Raw genomic sequence first — 21413 nt, forward strand, 5'->3', positions numbered from 1 at the left:
TTCTCACGCATTCAGTGAAAGAAAAAAAAAAAGAAAAACACAAACAAGGAGAAAGCTTAAAATTTTCTTTTTAAAAATCACAGATTTGGCACCAGAAGGCTCTTGCCAAGACAGACTGAGGTTCTTGTGGACTTGAGGGTCTCCCATCAGTTTCTTTCTTTTACAGTTCCCACAATAACATACTTAGACTTTTTCTGCTCTCACGTGCAAGGCAAGTCAGACACAGAATAGCCAAAAACATACACGTTCACTTTGGGAACAAGGAATTACTGTTTGGTTCAATTGGCAGATTCAGCCATAACATTATGAAAGAGAGGAAAAAAAAACATATCCAAATAAAGCATCATTTCCCCAGATGCTTCACTCATTCAGGTATCTGAAGAAAATCCTTATCAGCTGTTCAACAACTGAGCCAAGAAAAGCTTAGCAGTGGAACTGAGTGCACAAAAGCCATTGACGACGGCACAGCTACCTGGACACATCTCAGGTCAAACGGCCACACGTAGAACCAAGGACTCCAAGCCATCAGACAGACAGTTGCTGTTACTGAAGACACGTGCTGGGGCAATGCAGATTTCCAGCATGAAGGGCACAGACCCAAGTACATGCCAAACCAAATGGCTACAGGTTCAGCAGCGGGTCAGTGCCACTGCTCCCTCTCCAAGACACCATCAACGCAAACTGGTGGCCAGGAAAGTACACATCCTGAGGTAAGGGGCAGAAACTTTAGTATCTACTTCATGCTGAAGTCATCCAGCAGGATGTTTGCAGGATAGAAACATACCATACAACATAAAAACACACAAAAGTCTCAAAGAGCTTATCTTTCCTGACTTCAGCAGACCCTCTTGGACAATACAATGAAGCATGAGCAGTGCCTGGACCTGTAGCTTAGAAGTCAGGTACTACACAGTGAGTTAACCACTAATTGCAACAACTGCATTCTTGACTCACATTACAGATTCTTTACAATACATTCTGGGTTTACCAACTACTGTGCATTTTCTGGGAGTCCCACAACAGGCTGCAAGCCCTGAAGCAGAGCAGTCTTCTAGGACCTCACAGCTCCTGGGTTCAGCCAGGCACCTGCAAGCCACAGGTAGACACCTTCCCTTTCCCTCCCCTCCCACTAGGCCCTAGAGACATTGGGAGATCCCAAGTGGCTCCTCATCCATAGACAGCATTAACCAGCTTGGTTACCTCTGCCAGCCCTGAAAGAACACAGAGTGAGAAGGCAGCATTTTTAAAATATTTTATTTATTGTACAAACTATTTACAAAATCAGCTACTACAACCACAGGCTTCCAAATTTTGGCTGAGCTCTGCCAGAACTTCAACGGAGAGAACTAGGATTTGATCTGTATCATCCACAGCTCCTGGTTTCTAAAAACATGCAACATGGTCTGCAGGTGCAGGCTGAAGCCAGACCCTCTGCACTTCAAAGCTACTTCAAGAAACATGGAACTGTCTGACACGGCACCAGGGTCCTAAAACTTTTTATGTAAGTGCCTCTAGTAAACTGGGAATAAATAAGGAGAAAAAGAAAATAACAAGCCTGTCAGAAGAAACATATAGTACAGGTAACCAGAGCGTACCTGCTGCCAGCATTAAGGGCAGCATAAAAAGTGAACACTTTGGAAAAGAGTATAAAGCTAGAGATTAGAAACACTGCGACAGATCCAGGAACACGGAACCAAGTGGGGGCCTGTGTCAACAATGGAAATGGGTTTCTTTGACTAAGAGTACCTGCACCCACCACAGTTCCGCCTGCGCTTGTGTTAAGAAGAAATTCCTTGGCTCTGTATAGCTTCTGAGAAGCATAGGATGCTGGCTGCAATGCACTAGGATTTTAGGAGCTCCTTCCAGCAGAGGAAGAGTGCCCAATGTCCAGCTACTTTGTCCTTGGAGTAAAGCAGTCCAGCTCAGTAGAAGAAGGGAGAATTCCTGAGGAAGATGTCATTGGCAGACCTGGTCCATAGCTACAAGGCTGGAAAGACAAGGCTGCAATGTGGGAAGAGCACCAGGCTCACCTCCCAACAAACAGGAGCTAAGACAAGCCACCTTCTCTCGGTCCCTAGAGAAAGCAGTGAAGTGGTGGCACAGAGAACACAGCTGCAGCTGCAGCGGCCACAGAAGCCATCCACAGCACAAAGCTAGTGCTGCATTTTCTACCCAAAGCTCAGGACCTTGCAAAAAGAAGCCTGCACTGAAAAGGGAGTCCAGATCCTACTGCAGTGATCTGTCAGAGCGCAATGGTGGCAATCTCTCAAGCTGGCAATCTCCTAGCACCTTGGTGCCAGTGGCAGAATGAATTCACAAGGCAAAGAAATCCCCCTGAGTAGACTCAACGCTCAGCTTGCTGGTTTTTGGCACCAAAATGGCTTGTTTCTTTCTGCACAGCCCAAGAATAGGTAAGATGCTGACTTACTAAGAACATCCTCTAGATGAAGAGCATTTCCACAAGTTCCCAGTCAATTCAACTAAGGTACACTGAAAAAGCATACACTTATCTAAAGAAAAAAATAATCCATACTGTGCAGAAATACGCCTGGATCAGCTCGAGGATAAAAGAGGGCTAAGGAGGATGATGTGAATTTTTATTTAATACAGTGTTCTAAAGTTAGCTCAGGGGTGCCACTTTGAGACTTCACTCTGGAAGAAATCCAGCCATTCCATAATCCAGTGAAAGCTTAAATTGCAGGCATTAGCAGTGCAGGATGCCTGCATCTCCTGACCTGAACTAAGAGACTGTTGAGCACTTAAAAGATCTTCAAAAAGTTTGCTTCACTGAAGAACCTACAAGCATTCACAGACTCATTTTCCTTCTTTTTCCTTAAGAAGGGCTGAAGAAATTGCCAACCTAACTCAAACCAATCATGCTGGTCTGTCCACTCCTCTCCCCACAAATCATACAACGGTGAGTGCAATGTACTATCATGCAGGCTGTTGAGTGATCATTTGAATGAAGTTCTAATTAGCATTTTTTGCTGGAAAGCCAGCAGCCCTGAATAGAGCAGTAGGAAAGGAGAGCTCAAGAAAGAGCAGGCAGGAAGATTGGGAGGACAGAAAGCCAGCTGCTCTCCAGGCACCAACAACCCTCTGGAAACCCTGCCTGAAATGCAGTAAAGAAAGAGAAGCTTCAGACTGCTGCACAACAGAGGTAGAAGCCAAGACCCTGGGGGATGCTGGGGTGGAGGTACGGCATTGTGCCCAGAGCCATCACCCCAAGAACAAACACAAGACCAATGTATATTGTAGCTGCTTACTGACCTGTCGCTGTTCTTATATAACATATATACCCCTGAAGGTGAACGTGGGATAGGCATTGGTGCTCAGCAATAAGGGATCACAGTCGTGCCCGTGCCCCCTCTCCTGAGGAAGGAGAAAGAAGGCAAGGGCATGGGACAGCTTCCTGTGCAACATCATTAAGCGCTATCATAGACATTCAGTGGAGGAGAAATTCCTCTTCCAGTTCATTTGCAAAGGCTCATTACCAGCTGGTGCTGGAGAAGGACGCTTCTGCTGCTGGACCCTGGTGGAGGTAGTACAGAATGACTGTCAGGGCCAGCACTTGTGCTCTGATGAGACTGCTCTCCCCTTTGGGCTATCCCCTCCAGTGAGGCAGACTGCCCATTTTTCTCTGTGGCACAGGTGACAGACAACAGTATCCAGAGCAAGATGGAGGAGAACAAGAAACTCTTCTGGGCCAGGTGCTGAAAGAAGGAATCACTCTGCACCCTTCTTGAGTGATTGAGCTAGATGAGCTGTTGGGGTGCATCAGTGAGGGAGCTGAGCCAAGACATGAAAGTACTAAGGCTTCCTTTGAGCCAGGTTTCCAGCAGAGCTCCACACTGGCCTTCCCTCTTCTTCCCTGAGAGCTACAATAAAGGCAGCTCAGCATGTTGTTTGCACCTCACTGCAACTTCTGCTCATGAATGTCATCTCACAGATGGATGGGTGTGCAGGGTAATCCTGCACAGTGTCTCCTTGATAAATGCACCACACTCCTTCTGCTGTTTCACACTGAACCAAAGGGAGAATGAAGGAAAGGAAAACTATGAACTCTTGATGACATATTTGAGATACAGAAAGGCCACATGACAACTGGATGACAAATTCCTTTATACAGAGTCTTTGCTCTGCCCCCATTGCCCAGGTGAAGGGAAGGAGAACAGCTAAGGGACTGAACCTGGCTCTTGCCACAAAGAACGATGTTCAAATGGCCTCCTGGAAAGGGGAAATCACAGCATGCCAAAGCCTTCACAACCCTCACTGATAGCTAGCTGCAGCATTTTGTGCACTTCTTCATAGGAGTCATAGGTAGGGAGGCACAGCTGGTTAAAACTGTAAGACAAAAGAAAAAACCCATTCAGATTAGATTGAAGAGGAGCAATCTCCATCAGCTGATTTTAGATGGGTAAACACAAGCGTCCCACAAATTATGTATAATACACACATCACAAATAGCCAGCATCATGCCCAAAGCACAGTGCCAGAAGTCCTATCACTCCAGGATATTTACCAAGTGTGAGCTGTCGGCAAAGTACTGTGAGTTGGAGCTGCAATGATCTGGAAAGATGGACAAAGTGCAGCAAACCCTCCTGGAGGCAGTTGGGATGAACCAGTTGTGAACTGTAACAGCCTAGCCAGCTCTTCCTGTGTGAAACTGGAGACCACAGTCCAAAACCACCTCATGACCTGTTGGGAAACAGTAAAGGTAAAGCCAGGTCAGGTAAACAAATCAGATAAGCCTGTAAGCAGATCACAAGAAGATCAGGCAATTTATCTCACAACCTAACGTTCTAATTACAGTAACAATTTGCTGTTACCAGGATGAGACAAGGATTACATATTTCCTTTAAGTTAAAAGATGTCTCAACACTTCTTCCCACTACTTCATTCCTTTAAGGTAGAAAGACCTCTGCTTTCCCCACAGATTTTATGTTTAGAAATACCTGTACAGACAACCAACTAAGTTTACAACACAGAAGCTCATTTGCTTCTTGTGCTATGCTCATCTTTTGCTTTTTCACATCCTCTGCTACTTTTGCAGGAAGGTGAAACCATTCCAGTGCTTACAGACAGTAGCTTGTACTCTCACCTCTCTTCTGCTTGGGTGTTTTAGAAGTTTCCATTGTTTTTCTAAATGAAGGGCTTACATTCCTATACTGTTCCCACTAGAAAGATTTGAAGGGTACAAATTTAGACTACTACATTAGTAGTCTACTGTAGCACTGAATTCCAAACACACCACATGAGCTGCAGTCATGATCTTAAAGCATCCCCACTAGCAACAATTCCCACCACTTCCTCTCAAATCCCTGCTGAACTGCTCTTAATTAGCAAATTGTTGGCTTTTTGTAAAAGGACTGCTGCTGCTAATTTTTTCCTGCTTGTACTTGATTAAACATTATTTCATAATACTTGCAGTATTGTTCTTGACTCAGATCGTGTTCATCTTTCTGAAAGCTGAATTTCCAACCAAGAAAGCAAAGCTGTTTCCAGTTTAACTTGTCTCCTGCTGTAGCTGGGCTAACCAGTAACAGCAAACAAGAGACAGAAACCCTATCACTTACCTTCTCTCGGAAGTGCCAGGATCCTCCTACCACTACTGCATGTGCCTTGAAGTCACAGACACTGATATCTCCAGTACCACACATAAGCAGCTGAAAGGCAAGAGATGGCAGTCAAAGCCAGAAGCTCAGGAAACAAGATGACAGCTACTGTCCAAATTATAAATCCTTAGAAAATAAACACTTTGACATTATTCCACATCAGAAGTCTCTTCATTTGTCAGAGAGGAGGCACTGTAAGGGTAGACATGCTTAGGAAGGCAGTGATTACCTCAAGCTCATTTTCATCAAAAATAGCCAGTAGATTCTCAGGAACTAACTCATTAAGACCTGGAAGAAGAGAGGAGAGAAGAGCAAGAAGGTGTTAGCCCTTGGGACATGAAGGCAGAAAAGAGAGGGGAGCAGACAGCGTGTTACCTTTCAGGAAGTGATCCACCTCCTCTCTAACCTGATTGGCCAGCCTGTACTGTGCAAGCAGATTCAGATAAAATATTTTATTTTCATTTGTTACTGGTACTTGAGCCCCTCCTGTCACCAGTTCAACCACCTGAAAACAGAAGATCACTTGACATGAGCATGACCAACAGCAATCCCCAAGCCTGAAGTCCCAACCAGAACAAACACCCCTGGCTAATGCCCAGCGCAAAGTCTATTTCTAGGGTGCACAAAGTTTTCGGTCTCCCTTGGTACAGGTAGAAGGGGTTGAACTGTCCCACCTTCAGGAACTGCCTTTCTCACCTTCTCCAATTGTCCTGTTCTACTGTATTTCTCTTCAGCAAAGACCAAATCCATCTCACTCACGTCATTGTTCAGTATGAAACAAACTTTTGATTTATAGAACTCTGGATCATCCGTTTCAAAATACTGAGTAGAAAAAAAGGAAGGAAGGAACATGAGAAAGAAGAGAGATTTTCTGAAAGTTACATATATTGCTAGCTAGGATTCTGAATATGCTCCTACCACACTAACATTCATCTGTTTCCCAGATCCCATCTTCAGACAGTGCTGGGAAGCTTTTTACCTTGTAATGCATACGAAGTCCTATGATCTGAGCCAGGAAGGATCGGGTGAAACGAGCTCGCACCAGTTGTTTGTAAGCACCTCCCAGTGATGACTCATAAAGACACTTTCCTACAAGGCGGCCTGCAAATTCATACAGCTTGAGTCGTACATACGTGGGACGCCCTGGATTTGGATGCACCTGTAAAGAAATAAAATACTGAAGTACCAGACAAGGCTATCACAGCTAGTAGGTATGAGGAATAAAGTTTAGGTTGCATCTCACTAGGTGCCCAAGGATCTTCAGGGTAATACCCTCAGAGCCAAGCAACAGAAATGAAATGCCTGAGTCTATCTGTGAAGAACATCAATTGTTTCACATTCACAGGTCGGAGGCTGTGTGAGAGAACAAATTGAATCTGAAACAGTCAGACCTAATAAAACATCTAGACACTCTGACAACACCTACTCTTTCCCAAAAATGTAGTCTTCCCTGCTGACTGGTATAGTGGTAAAATTAATGATACTCAAGATTTGAGAGGACTGGCTAAGTTTGTCCCAGTGAAATAACTTCTGTTCTTTCTGACCAAAAGCTAGCAGTCTGAGCTAAGGTAATACCAGACGTGGCATTCCTACAGAGTCCACCAAGATCCATCTCTCCATATTAACAAAGAATTCACTGCTTGATTCCTTCTTCCATCCCAGAGGCAGGTACTTGGCCCTGTTGACTGTTCAAATGCTCTCTTGCTATGATCATAGTTAACAAAGCTGTCTGGCCTATCTTAAAACTGTATGCGTGTTATCGTGCACTTGGAGTCCCTATATTCTCTGGCAGTGACTACCCTCTGCTTTTCATCCAGCTTTTCATGTTTCAGTGGATTCAGATCATTAAGCAAAGCTTTGAGAAAGGCAACAAAGTGTCTGGGTAGGCCTCCTAAAGGATGGGTAAGGCTGCATGCCTCTTACTAAATTTAGCAGCAGCATTATTTAGGCAGCAGCATGCCAATGCAGAGCTTGGACTATTCAGTACAGAAAACTGCAGACTCACCAAGGCCTGGTTGTTATCACTAAAGCGGGTAAAGAGTTGACTGGTGGTATCAAATAATGCCTTACAGATGAGCTCAAACCACTCTCTGCGTGGACCTCCCCAGTCCAGAGCTATAAGACAAAACAAGTTCAGATGTCACCCACAGGTCATCAGTTCAAGAGTTTCATGCATGCAGTTCAGTACTATCTGATGAGAGAACTAATCTCAATGAACAGCTCTCCGTAGCAGAAAAAGCAGTAAACAGGGACTCGAGAACACTAGGTTCTGTTCTCTGAGTCCTGATACACACATTTTTACTTTAAGCCTCAGGTATCTATCTGAAGTGGTGACAGATAGTACCAGAAGGTTAATTCACCAACATCAGGTGAGAGCTAGAAAATCACAAAGGACAGAGACTACATGAAACCAGAATTTCAGACTAAGAATTCTACTTCCTCCTCAAACAAAGTCACAGGATAACTCACCTTCTTCATCTTGAAAAACCACTTCAAAGTTTTTGCTCCAGTCAGAAACAGAAAAATTTCGTGTTGCTTTAAAAGACTGCAAATAAATTTAAAAAAAAGAAAAGAAAAGAAATGTAAAATAGCAGCAGCTGTTACTGCTTGGCATCCTGTAACCAATACTGCACACGTGGATGGACAAGTGAAACTACACAGAACATAAGAAACACAGTCCAGTACTTTAAAGTACAGAACTGAGAACTAGGAACTCCTGAGGTCTAATTCCTACTTGTTGAAAGCCATAGAAGTCAATTACTCATTTTCTATTAAGGGAAGAGAAGCACTCTCCACGCAGATCTAGCTCATCTTAAAACCAGTATGAGGTTCAAAAACAATAGTCTTAGCACAACCCAGATATATCCCTCCCATGGCTGCAGTATTGTTTGAAGTATTAAAATGCTTGTGGGTAGGAACAATTTCTGTAAAGCACTTTCAGCCCACGAGTCAGATTCAAAAAAGGAACCTTTCAGAGAACATTAGAAAATAGCTTGAAGGGTTCACTGAATTCATACTTAAAGCAATTCACAATGCAAAAAAAGTAGCAATCCTCCAGGTGCCTAGAACTTCTTTTGTCCCAGTTATGGATTTCAATTAAAGGAAAATATTATTTAGCAGTCCTCAACCATATGGTTTGCCTTGGCTTAATCCATCTTCAAACAGGTTAGGCACCATACTAGTCAATTCTTTGGGATAAGCACTGGTCACATTTTTCATGCCTGCTAGCCTTATACATTAGAACTTACACTTATTATTATGGCACTGAATTTATTTTGTCTTACTAGGCAGTAACACCAGTGCAAATGATGGTGCAGGAATTCCAAAAATAGCAGGAAAAAATCCTTCTAACAGCATTTCTATGACTAATGCCATTCTGTATCACGCTATTAACTGAAACATAATCTTGTAAACAGCGCAAGCTTGTACGTGCAAAAAATAATCCAAAACATGGATTTACTGAATATATCCCAGCCAGTCCTGCTTTCTCCAGAAATGTTCTTTTCCATCTTCATAACATTTCTGTTATGAGACATATGGAAACAATAAGTCAGGATAACTGCCTGCTCTCTTTACATGGTATTCAGAATGTCAATTAAGAAATGTATTATATGAATATGTCAGATCAGATCAGCTTCAGTGAAGACTCAATCAAGGACTCTACAGAATATCTGATGGCTACAAGCTCATCAATGCATGTGTGCAGTTCAGTCATACTTGACGTGAGAGCTCATGTCACTGAATGGCTGTATAGAAGAAAGAGTAAGCAAGGACTTGGGAACTCTTAGGTTCTGACCCCAGATCCAATTCAAATGATCAGTCTCTGTCTGAGCCCCAAGCCCCAAAAATCACAACAACAGTACCGGCATTCCTGCATTTACAGGCCATGCAAGCATTTATGTGATTATTTCTCAGGGCCTGCTTTACTCTATTCATTTTTTTTTTTTCTCCTTAATCAGAGCTGAAGTATCCTCATTACTAAGGAAACAGACAACATTTTACTGGCTGTAGAGGAAGAACACAGCATCCAACAGCATGTTACAACATCTGAACACAAAGGAGCTACCTTAAGATTCTCTTTCCAGCGTCCAGCTTCCTACTGGCATCTGCCAGTGGGCAAAAGGACTAATCATTTTTAGTGCAGCAGCCCTAAGAAGTGCCAGTTTGGATTTCTTTAGGCATCGAGATGAAGAAAAAGGATGGAGAAGTGATGGACTTGACTGAGGTGACCTCTACACTCACTCACCGACTCCAGAAGAGAGTGACGGCTGACCTTCAGCGTGACCTTTGAATGAGGTCTCTTCATATGCACTTGACGCAGTTCTCGTTGAAAAAAGTTCACTTTGTCCTGGAAGGTCTCTGAGCCTCCTGGGAACAGCGAAAGTTAGGGTCAGGTCAATGCTTGGAACAGTAAGAAGGCATTCCTAAGCCTAACTGCTTTACAGTCCAAGAGTTTGTTACAGCAACATTTGGGACAGAACTCTAAAGTTAGTCTGCAGTTATTCTTGCTAACATTCAAATACAAGTGTGCTTTAAAAGAGCATTACAGGAAAGCCAAACTGAATAGGAACAGATGGCACAATGAAATATACTCACTGAAAGCACCAGCAGCAACAGAGTATGAGACTGCAGGAATCACTGCATTCTCAAAGTTCATTCAGTGCTGATACTCTTCATTGCCAAGCACTCGAGTCTGCTAGTTTTGCTAACTTCCCAACTACTATACCTACCTCCCTACCCTTTTACCTATGTTTTTATGCAGAGAGCGAATGAAAGTGGCTGCCAAGATGTTCCTCTCCTTGCAGCTGAGCTCCACAGGGGGTTGGATCCCATCATCTACCACCAGTGTCAGTAGTTTGTGCACAGGGTCAGGACCAAGATATGAAAACTAGAAGCAAAAAGATGCAAGAAATGGTAAGCATCATGCAGATAAAAGAATCATAGAACCTCATAGAACCCTTAAGAGTTGGAAGGGACCTCTGAAGGCCACCTACTCAAGCTCATCTGCAACAAATAGGGACATGAATAGCTAGATCAGGCCCACAGCCCTATCCAGCCTCACTTTGAAAGTCTCCAGGGATGGGGCATCGACCACATGAGAAGGCAACCCGTCCCAGTGCCTCACCACACTCACTGTAAAAGATGTTTTCCTTATATCTAACCTAAATCTACCCTCTTTGAGGTTGAAATCATTTCCCCCTGTTCTATTACCACAGACCCTGCTAAAGAGTCTGTCCCATTTTTCCCCCGTAGATACTGAAAGGCCACCACCAGGTCACCACAGAGCCTTCCCCAGGCTGAACAGCCCCAGTTCTCTCCACATGTCCTCATAGGAGAAGTGTTCCAACAGCACATTCAGCAGACAGAACAAGACCACCTGCACTCTCAGATCTTCTCTGCCCACTCATGTAGAGGCAGTCAACAAGAACACTGCTTCCAAGTATCTGGGCTCCAGTTGGGAGTCTGCTTCAAAGCTTGCTCCCTAGCCAACAGGTTTCAGGGGACACAGTCACAGCATTTTAGTAAGGTTATGAGGAAAACAATAAAAATGCAAGAGAAGTCATGATTTTAGCCTCAACCTGGGACAAAAGGCAGGAAGGACTAACAGAACTAGTTCCTACTCAAATAACAGCAGAATTAAGGCAGTGAGACAGCATTCCAGAGTCTGAATTTTACAAAGCAAAGCTTCGCTCTGTGTCTGAAAAACCTCCTCTCCAAAAGGGAGAAAAACAGATTCTCACTCACAAGGACTTCTCACAAGGAGAGACTCACCTTTGTACCAGGACATACTCGAAAGGTGAAAAGGCGCCATGGAATGATCTTCAGGTAGAATTCTTTCACTGAGAATTGCTGAGTAACCACAAGGAAAATAAAGTGTTAAAGGTCACTCAATCATTAAGGGGTCTTCCCCAAAACACTTGAGAAATAGAGCAGTCCTAGGGTCAGGCTTCTGCACACTGATGACATCTTTTCTCTGGTACAATACTTAAAAGCCTTTAAAACTAGCAACAGCACACAGAAGCTTAACTTGTTAGCAAGAGTTGACCGTGAACACTTACAAGGCATGTAAGATACAAATTATACAGCAATAAGCCATTGTGTTCAGTACAATAGCACCAGTCTAATCGCAGGGTACTTAATGTAAGTACCCTTGAGAGGCTGAATTCAGGACAACATTGTAACACAAGTTCTGGAAAAAAAATTTTAAAAAAAATCACATTCTGCCTCCCATAACTCTTGCTACTACCCTCTTAATTTTGACAACCATTTCAAACTATTTTGGAAAAGCACTTGTAATTGCTAAATCCAGCAGATTTGGGAAAAACTTCTTTCCAGTTCATATCTGGCTGAACAAATAACTGCTAATGTGGAACTGTCAGCTTCCAAAGAGCAAGCTAAGATGAAATTTTAGCATCATTTGATGAAAAACAAAATCATTCTTTGCACTGCTCTAGCTGCAGTAACTGGAGAAAAAATGATGAGTGGCATTTCTCCACTGAGCAATTATACAACAGAAACTGAGCAAATATGAACAGGAACATCTTAAATAACAGCACAGTTATCTATCACATGGGACAGATGCTCTAGGCATATATAGGGAAATCCAGGGATACAGTTATACAAGCATCAGAAAATGCATCACCAACTTTGGCATCTGAAGAGAACCTGCATTGGTAGGCACTTCTGGGGAACCCTTTAAGCAAATAACACAACAGAAAAGTCTACAGAAGTCCAGAATGACTCTCAAAGAATAAAAGGATTCAAAGTTCCTAAGGGCCCGCAACTCATTCCCAAAGTCAGCTCTTCATGGTGCATGCTGTCGAGATCTAGAAATCTCTAGCAACAGTTCTCTCCTGTTAGATAAACAATTCCTTGATTAGCCTTTTACACCGATACTCATCACTGCATTTTTTCAGCATGCATTCAGATTAATAGATTTGCAAAGTGAACTTATTAGCAGATTCAGTGGTATTTTCTTTCTAGCTTCCTTGAAAGTTTGAAGGCAATAAGAAGGGATAATGGCTTCTGCTGACATTCTTATAATAAGGGAATTCTCATTTTCTCTCACTTGTTGGAATTCTCTTCCTTCTACTTATCCACACTTCATCCTCTGACTACTTTTTTTCTTTTACTTTCTCAGTAACTGTCAAGAAAAAGGATAAAGCCATAAAACCTAATAAGTGTCTTAGTTCAGGTCTAGAGGCATTAGAAACTGACAAACGGAATTGCTAGTCTGACCTGACCAGAGCAAAGGAAAGGCCAAAGTCTCCTGAACAATCCGTGACAAAATTCCTATAAAGCTTTGATGAGACTTAGAAAAACAGAATCGCAAAGCTTCACAAAGTTCTCAGCCATGAGCTTTACGTTTGCTGTCCATCCACAGGCAAAACTTTCTCAGCCAGATTTTAGGCACCTAAATCTGAAATTGAAGGGTAGGGTACAGGGAATCTGTTTAGTTATTTTGTACTATAAATGTTCCTAAGAGTGGTATCTTTGTGGTCATTACCTTAGGAGATACATAGCAATACACTTTCTTAGGTTTCTTCACTTTCTCAGGAGTTTGGCTGTCAGAAGGAGAATCTTCATCTTCATCCTCAGTGGCAGTAGAAGGATGGCGCTGGGAGGAGCTTAGATGTGTTGGTGGAAGGTGCCACTGGGTGTTGGTGTAATTAGAAGCTTCATAAAGGTAAGCTTCAAAGTAAATACTGACACCCGAGGTGGAGACATTGCGTTCTACGATGTTCTTCTCGTTCTCTAAAGGAAGTGAATAAGGGTTGTGTAAATCTTAGTGCAGCCCAGAACCAAAAAATAGATAATCCATAGAACATGACTGCATGGGAACTGATAAGTCACAGCCTGAACCTCTGACTGATCACCTGAGGCGAGCCGTGAGTCAGCCAGAGGACCACAGGTGAAGGCAATTTCTATTAAATAGGTTTATTCCTAGACCTATTTTAGAGCTGGCTACCAGTGGGGAAGGATCTCTTCTGGAGATCTGCTCTGCTGGAGTTCTGTAAGTGAGCCCAGGGTAGGGGTAAGCTTTCTATCTATTTTTTTTTTTTTGTTATCATAATCTGCTTTGCCTAACTCTCTTGTTTATTTTGTAATTATAACATCTTAATATTCATTGATTATACAATGACAAATTAGTCAGCCTTAAGGTAGTCAGATTAAAAGGAAAACAAAACAAAAAGAAAGAAACAAACAAACAAAAAAAAAAAACAGAAAGCTAACATCCAGAAAAAACCTGGTGACGTGAAGTTACTAAAGTGAAACCAGGAACAGGATGTAAGAGTTTCAAGGTAGCATCTTGCCCTCCCTGGCTTCAGATTGTTACTAGTCTTTGGATTTTTTTTTTTTATTACTATTATTATTTTGGTTGGTTGTTTCTTTAAGAAAATAGCCAAATACTTCAAGAAACAGCCAAAGCACATAGGTTTTATATAGTGATCTTCATCGCTACAGCTCAGTATACAATACACAACCAGCTCGCTGTATGGCTCAGATGCAAAAGAGTAGGAAGCAATAAAAGTTGCCTAATTTCAGAGGTAAATCTCATGAGACATGCAAGAGGACACACGTTGTTTTATCTGAAGGTACAGAGAACATCACTCTTCCAAGATCTCCCTTGTCAGCAACAAATTCATTTAGCTTAGCATTTTTAAAAATAATAGGTATTCCTTGAGCAACTAAGCATGGCTTGCCTGCAGGAATGCTATGTTTAACTTTGCTACAAGACTGCATGTAGCATTCTGCAGTGGGGCACTCGGAGAATAAACACTGCGCAGCTCTTGACTCACCACTTAGAACAATGATGTCAAAATCACCATTACTTATGGGCTGGTTCTGGTAGGAGATGCAGGCATGGAAACACCCCCTACAGTGCAAGGTGAATCGGAAGAACACTTGGCAAGTCTGCCGGTTGGATACCACAGATTTCTCAAACACAACATCAGAGTTCTCTTCTTCTTCAGGACCCAGCTAAACAGAAAACACAAAACAGAGGACAATTCTCTCTTGTTCATGTGAAATGAATTGGCAAGGGATAAAGCTGCACTCACCTCATGGATGGAGAGACTGTAATTGTGCTCATCAATAAGGGACACAGAATTGCTGGTAGGATTGTCATACTCATCTCTGGGAACTATCTGCAGGGTGTGCTGCTGCCCACAAGTCAGCACCAGAGTGGAGAAATGGCAAACAATTTTGGTTTTGGAGGGAACCACCATCCCTGGGGTAGAAAAAACAGCGTAGAGTCAGAATGCCAGGTGCTGCTACAAAGAAAAAGCAACTAGGGGCACAATCCACTTGAAAACTGATAAAGCTCTCAAAAGATTTTATGTCCTTAGACTCAAAAAACAAAGAATCTGAGCACTGAAATGCATAGCATGAGGCAATGGAGACACCTTGGATTAGAATCTCAGTACCAATAAAGGAAACCCAATCAGTCACCAGCCCTCCAAAGAATGCCCTTTTCTTCATTCTGACCTTCAGCTCAGAAGCTTGCCCACACTGCAGTTACAAAGCACAAGTCAGCTGGCATCCAAGGAAACCTGCAAACTCAGTTTACCAAACAAAATTAATCCTGAAGGGTATCTGAATTAAATCTGAGCTCCCTCTTTCTAAGGGGTCATCTTAGCAAGCTTTCTATCTATTTATAATGCAACTTAACAGAGAAACTTTCAGTGAAAATGCGCATGAAATATAAAAGATTCTGATGGAGTTCAAAAAGCAAAAGTAGAAAAAAATTAAAAGCGTAAAAAAGAAGCAGCTCAGAGAAATAGTGTGGAATATTCAAAAAAGGAAAGGAATCAAATCAAGGGAATATTTTCAGCAGCATTATCAGTACAGGATACCTTTGCAAAAAACATTCTCTGGCTGCTAGACTGATCACAAAGAATTTATTACAGAATTGAGAATATGCCACAAATGGTTAGAGAGCTTAAGAATTAGTGACTTATTCTGCAAGGCAGTTTCTGTTTTGCCATGTTCTAGTAGTAGAAAGTATGTTTTAATCACAGGTCTGTTGCTGGGATTTATACATGGCTAGAGGAAAATCGTGAAAGGTAACCCTTTCCCAGCCACCTATCTATTTTATTTGGAAATATATACACCTAATTCCTTTCAATAATTCCACATCCTACTTTTTGAATCATTACAGAGCTATCTAGACCTTACCTGGCTGAAACACCTTGTAGTAGGGGCTGTAGGCCACATTCAAGCCACCGAGTTTTATAGAGATCTCATATCTCCCAGCCCTGCGCACAGTGAAGGCCACTTTCACCACATTGGAATTAGGCTCCTGAAGAACTTCCTGGGTTACAGGAATATCAATTGCTAGCGCCACATGGCAGATGTGAACTCGCAGCCCCAGAGGCCGGTGAGCAGGGAAGGGCTGCCCATTCTTATAGAATAACTGCATGGGAAATGGAGAAATTCAGGTCAGCAAAAATATGCAGTGCACAGAGAGACAGAAAGCAAGTTGCTTTGCAACCGGGGGAAACAAGCATAAGAACCCCAGCTCAGCATAGGAGACAAAAACGAACAGACAGCTCTAACACACGGGCTGTGTTCTCCCAGACAAACAGGGTACAAGTGGGTTTCGAAAAACCACATTCTCTTTTTAGCTGAGGTTCACATGAATGACCCAAAAAGTAAATGCCTCTGGGCATTTCTTCTCTGCGATGTTAGTCTGTATCAGAACAGAAACCAAGAGAATCCACTACCCAAGGAAAAAAGGCAAAGCTATGTCCTTTCAGAGAAACAAGCAGATCTCGTCCATCTGTGCTCAGCTAAACTCTCCTCAAGTTTGCATAGAATACCATGCAGAAGATGCTGATCAAAGGAGTTGACTGAATCCACGCAGATAAGAAGCATTGGCATGAAAACAACACAGACACAGCCAGTTCCATCACAGCAGTTGTCCAATTTTAGAAGGTAATGCACCTCAGCCAGTACTTCCTTGCATGGAAAGAATTACACCTCAAAATCCTAAGAGCTTGCAGCCTGTAGATTAGATCCTGCCTGCTGTCAGCAAACAGTCTCCAGTCAGCAAAAAGTTACTATTATTCCCTGCTTCTAAACAGTACAGGGCCTGAAGTAGTATGTGTATGGGCTGACAGGGAAAGTAACCAGTGCTTGCAACAGCTACTGTTGATGAAATAAAGGACTAAGCAAATGTGAGACAAGCGTGGCATGCACAAGCATGTTGCTGGAGCTGCCATGAATGAGTCAGTGAGGTGAAGGGAGTAAATTTAAATAGCAAGAACAGAACAAGTCCCTTCTAGCTTTTCTAATTCCCTGTTCTGGTGTTAGAACCCCTTCTCATTTACCATCAAGTAAAACGGTTTTCCTCACCTCAAAATGGTATCATAATTGAAACTTTCTTCTTACTTTGATACCTTTCTGGCTGGGTGGGGTGGAATGCACAGGAGCTCAACAAAACCTGCTCAAATGATCCTCACATAGCTCCAGACCCTCAGTGTTCAGGCCTCTAGTGAATCTCATTTGTATTCTTGACCCATTCACCTAAAATTGACCTTCCAGGAGTTGGGGGAAACCAGAGACCTTGGCAAGCTTTTCCAGATCAAAAAGAATAACACTCAGAGTTTTTGGAATAATTCTTCTAACGGTATGGGGAGAAGCCACGAGGCCTTACAGCTCTAGGGTTGCTAAAATGCTCAGTGTCATGCTCCTGGCTTCAGCTGCATGACCAAAAGATACAAATGACCAAGTCTGCTGAAGGCAAGGCTCAGCCCACTTGTTTCCCAGCAAAGGAAGCAGAAGCAGGAAAAGCCTGATCGCCTCTAATTATTTTGAGGATCCTACAGAGATTGTGATCAGGTTTTATAGGAGAGCAACCTTTGGATATGCACTTCCTGAGTTCTGTAATACATTAATAGGGGAGAATACAAGAAGAGCTAGCTTTCCTACTCATAAGTTGGTCTCAATTAGAAAGGAGAGAAAAAAAAAAAAAAGCATTTGAAGAGCTCATCCCTAACTCAGACCTACGTCCCCACCCCAGAGATGTTTGGAAACAGAAATACTCCCTTACATGCACTCGGAAGGCCATGCTATGGCCCACCTCATGGGGCTCCTTCCAATCCCAGGAGATCTTGCAGGACCGGGGATCCAGGTAGTTGCCTCGCACGTAGTCATAAATAGTTCGCTCCCCTCGGCGTTCCCGGTCCTCATGCTGAAGGAAGCTGACTATACGTGCGGCAAGCTCAAAGAGGAACTTAATGGTGAAGAAGAAGGCTACCACAGATACTGTGATCCCACCTGCAGCAAGGAGAAAACAGATGGTAGTTGCAGTAGCATGATGAATCAAGCACCGAAGCCACATCCTCGCTATCCCAAGATGCCTTTTATTAATGACATTCTACTCAACTGCAAATTAGATGTTTAAGGCAGAAGTTATTGTGCAAACATTTACAGATTGTGTTATGCTAGAAGTTAGGTTAGAAAACAACACATCCCTTAAAACACTGCAAATGATTGCAAGTGGAGGAGAAATAGGCAAAGGTGGTACGGAGTCTCAGGCATGGCCAGCAAAAACACGAAATTCTCTCTGAGTTGCAAATTAGAACTACAGAGATTTCTTTAAGGAAAACAGTAGATAGCCACACAAACCCTGCACATCACATTAAGCCTGGATTAAGAAGCATCATGGAGGCAACAACCCTACACTAGTTCTGAAGAGAAAAAGTAAGGGCACGGCTTAGGAGTGAGGTCAATGAAGAACTTTGGAAACAAGAAGAATGGTAAAGGGGCAAGTCTGCCAAATGGAGGGCACAGTGCAGGGTGACAATAACTTCATGTTTGTTAGGTAGACTCTAACATGAAATCGAAAGCTTTCAGTAAATTCCTCTAACGCCTATGGAGAGGTCAACAAACACAGTGGCAGCCTTTCCTTCACTTACCAATAATGTAAAACATCAGGTCCCTTCGGTGAGACACAAAGCCGAGGATCACAGCTGCATCTAGAACACAAAATAGGCCAAGTCCAGACCAATACCTCTTCCTCACATACACTGGCCCAAATTTAGTCTATGATTCCTCAGACAAATACCTATCATCTATCTTCCTCTCCAAGGACATCTTTAAGGCATTATTCCATAAGACTGAAATATACAAACAACGTGCTAAAAGGAATAGTTCTTGCACCATCACAGATAGCTGTTCTGATTCAGGGACCCAAAAGGACAACGTATTATCCTCAAAAAACAAACAGTGGGTTTGCAGTACTGAAGCATGAGCTAGTTTTGCAGGATTTCAACAAAAATATCTGAAAGCCACTCATTGGAAATCTCAAACCTAGAGGAATCGAGTCATGAAGTTAACTTCCAAACTACCATGAAAGCGTATAACAGAGCCAACACCAAAATGGACAGAAACTGACCCTCAACCAGCAACTTTAGAAGAAAGCCTATGGAATAAAAAGGATGTGGACCAGACCATTCTGATCAATTGAGAACAAAAAATCCTCCTAGAGCAGGGATGAATCCATTATTTTTTTTCCTGCCTTGTGCCTGTATTGTAGAAAGTAGGAAAAAAAACTGTCCACTTCTGTGTACTCACTTCTGAAGAGCAAAAACTCTTGCTGATCAACTCACAAGCTAAAACCTTGATTTTTGCACACTTAAGATAACAGCAATTTTCAGAGTCACCAATCTAAAATTAAATTCTCACTGAGGGAGGTGCTAAACAAACATGTAGTAAAAAGACTACACCCTGAACAACATGTTCATGGTTGATTAAGACACAGCTGACAGATGGAACAAGCAGTAGCAGTGAATGTGTGTGACAATCACACAAACAACTTGGCATACACTAATGCATCCAATATAGCTCACCAAGTCACCATTCAGTTAGTGAGAAGCTACATTGTGCATTCAAACTGTCTTTAAAGAAAAAAGAATATACACACAAAGGGGGAGTTATTCAGCAGTCATCTCAACAGCAGCAGCAATGGACACCAGCATGCAGAAGGCTTAAATGAGGCATATATCCCCCTGGGCCACAACAACGGCCATCAAAATGCCCCCCCACATACACTCCATCCCCCTGGCTAAACAGCTTACCTTTATGCAACTGCCCATGTTCTAAAAACCAAAAGGGTGGTACCCATTCTTCAGCATCCTTCCTCCTTATGCCCAACAGTGGGGCAAATGTCAGCACAAAGAGGCCATAAAAAAGACTGTCACAGAAAATGGAACTCCTGGAACTTGCATCACAGGAAAAACTGCTCAAAGGTGAGGACCTGAGCACAGCAATCTCTTCCTCTTTGCAGAAAAAGGTTGCCCTGAAGAACAGCTCCCTGTAGCCTGTAGTTTGCTAGCCTCCCTGGAAAATGAAGAAAAAGTAAAGTTAGATCTTTCCATTGCTGACAACAAGTCTAGCAAGTACAAACAGGTGAGAGGTGCACTGCAAGAGTATCACTAGATGTCAAATCCACAGAAGCAATCCTATGAAGATACCACAGTCAGTGAAGCTCTTGGCTTCAACATGTTCTCAGTCTCCACATAACACTCTCATTCCACATGATCTGTTAAACTGGAAAGTTCAAGACAGAAGTAAAAGCAAATAAATAACCTGTCTCCATAGGTTTCATCGGGCTCATGAGTTTCCCAGAGCAGCCAAGAAGCTCTGAGCTACTCAAAGCACAGGGAGCCAGTTATGGCTCCAAGCCTTCACGTGCCACAGGACACTTTATGCTATCCCAAACTAATTTTTGCTGATGTTTTAAGAGTTCAGAAAACAAGTTCATAAGGCATTTCAGTTTCGGCAGCACTGTAGCCTAAATCACAGTTTACTGTCAGAATTCAGATTTTAATAATGAAAATAATATAAACTAAATAATAATAATAATAAAAATAAAGTAATAGGAAAGTAAAATCCAACAGCATGAACATATGTCTCTTATTTCCCTCCACCCCAATAATCAAAAGCCAACTGCCTCTGCACACTTCCACTCAGGCTCTAAGCTTTCTAACTCACTGGCAAAACAATGGGTAAGTTTTTGATTGTGCTGCAGAAGTCAGACTCTCGCTGCCTTCTCTTCCCCCACATCTCAGGGAGAGTCCCACCCACACTGCTATTTTCTTCTCTCTGGTTGAGTGAACAGCGTTGCAGTCCCCGGGGGCATAAGCTCTTAAATTTTCCCCTTAAATAATGTTTCAGGTCTATAAACTCTTATCTCTGTATATTAAGAATCACAGATTAGCAATTTCTTTGATGTTTAAGTTATTTCACAGTATATCTCCAGGATAACATCGAAGTACAGAGTCTTCAGTGCTTGCCTGTGTGCTACAAAAGCCTGCTTGAAACTGCCCCTTAGCGGATTGGCAGTGAAAGGGATGCATTCCTCCCTGCACAGCTGCAGAATTTCACAGAAAGTTATCAATGCTTTGGAATCTGTGAGATCCCCTCCCAGCATCTTACAGAACCTGCTTCTTTGGGTCACCAAAAAGCATCAAACTGACACCACTGGTTCATCTACCCATACTACTCTCAGCCCGTAACTCCTTTCTGTAGAACACACCGCAAGTAACAGCCTCTCTACAGAAAGGAGAGAAAGAGCTGTAATTCCAACTACAGGTGTATCTGAAGACAACAAAATCCTCTTGGTTGGGATTGCAGAACTTCAGGATGATTCCCTGCATCTACAAGCCATTGCCTTCAGTCAGCACAGCTACTTCTCATCCTATCATCTCCACATGAAGTGGCAGGCAAGGCGCCAAGCCGGGCAACCAGCAGAGATGAAAGAGCCATGGCACAGTTGGCTTCCCTGGAGCA

The 21413-nt window shown here is 42.7% G+C and overlaps 1 protein-coding gene across 3 annotated transcripts; it reads right to left on the reverse strand.

Moving 5' to 3' along the window:
- Nucleotides 1-1237: 1237 nt before the first annotated feature.
- AREL1 (apoptosis resistant E3 ubiquitin protein ligase 1) lies at nucleotides 1238-19952 on the reverse strand. 3 transcript variants are annotated; one of them, XM_048948561.1, is made up of 19 exons: nucleotides 19700-19952; nucleotides 18539-18598; nucleotides 17671-17897; nucleotides 15795-16032; nucleotides 14678-14847; nucleotides 14417-14597; nucleotides 13123-13370; nucleotides 11388-11465; nucleotides 10362-10503; nucleotides 9862-9983; nucleotides 8085-8160; nucleotides 7621-7730; nucleotides 6595-6774; nucleotides 6312-6437; nucleotides 5991-6120; nucleotides 5845-5903; nucleotides 5577-5666; nucleotides 4523-4698; nucleotides 1238-4344 (listed from the first exon to the last, which is right to left on the reverse strand). In XM_048948561.1, the coding sequence occupies exons 2-19, from the start codon at nucleotides 18552-18554 to the stop codon at nucleotides 4242-4244; spliced, it is 2472 nt and encodes an 823-aa protein (XP_048804518.1). In that variant the 5' UTR covers nucleotides 18555-18598; nucleotides 19700-19952; the 3' UTR covers nucleotides 1238-4241. The 3 variants fall into 3 exon arrangements, with proteins under 3 accessions (XP_048804518.1, XP_048804520.1, XP_048804519.1); XM_048948563.1 differs by lacking the exons at nucleotides 17671-17897; nucleotides 18539-18598; nucleotides 19700-19952 and adding an exon at nucleotides 15105-15169 and having other exon boundaries at nucleotides 15795-15872; XM_048948562.1 differs by lacking the exons at nucleotides 17671-17897; nucleotides 18539-18598; nucleotides 19700-19952 and having other exon boundaries at nucleotides 14678-15169; nucleotides 15795-15872.
- Between the last annotated feature and the right edge of the window lie 1461 nt (nucleotides 19953-21413).

This window comes from Lagopus muta, chromosome 6 (assembly GCF_023343835.1).
Source record: "Lagopus muta isolate bLagMut1 chromosome 6, bLagMut1 primary, whole genome shotgun sequence".
NCBI classification, from domain to species: domain Eukaryota; kingdom Metazoa; phylum Chordata; class Aves; order Galliformes; family Phasianidae; genus Lagopus; species Lagopus muta.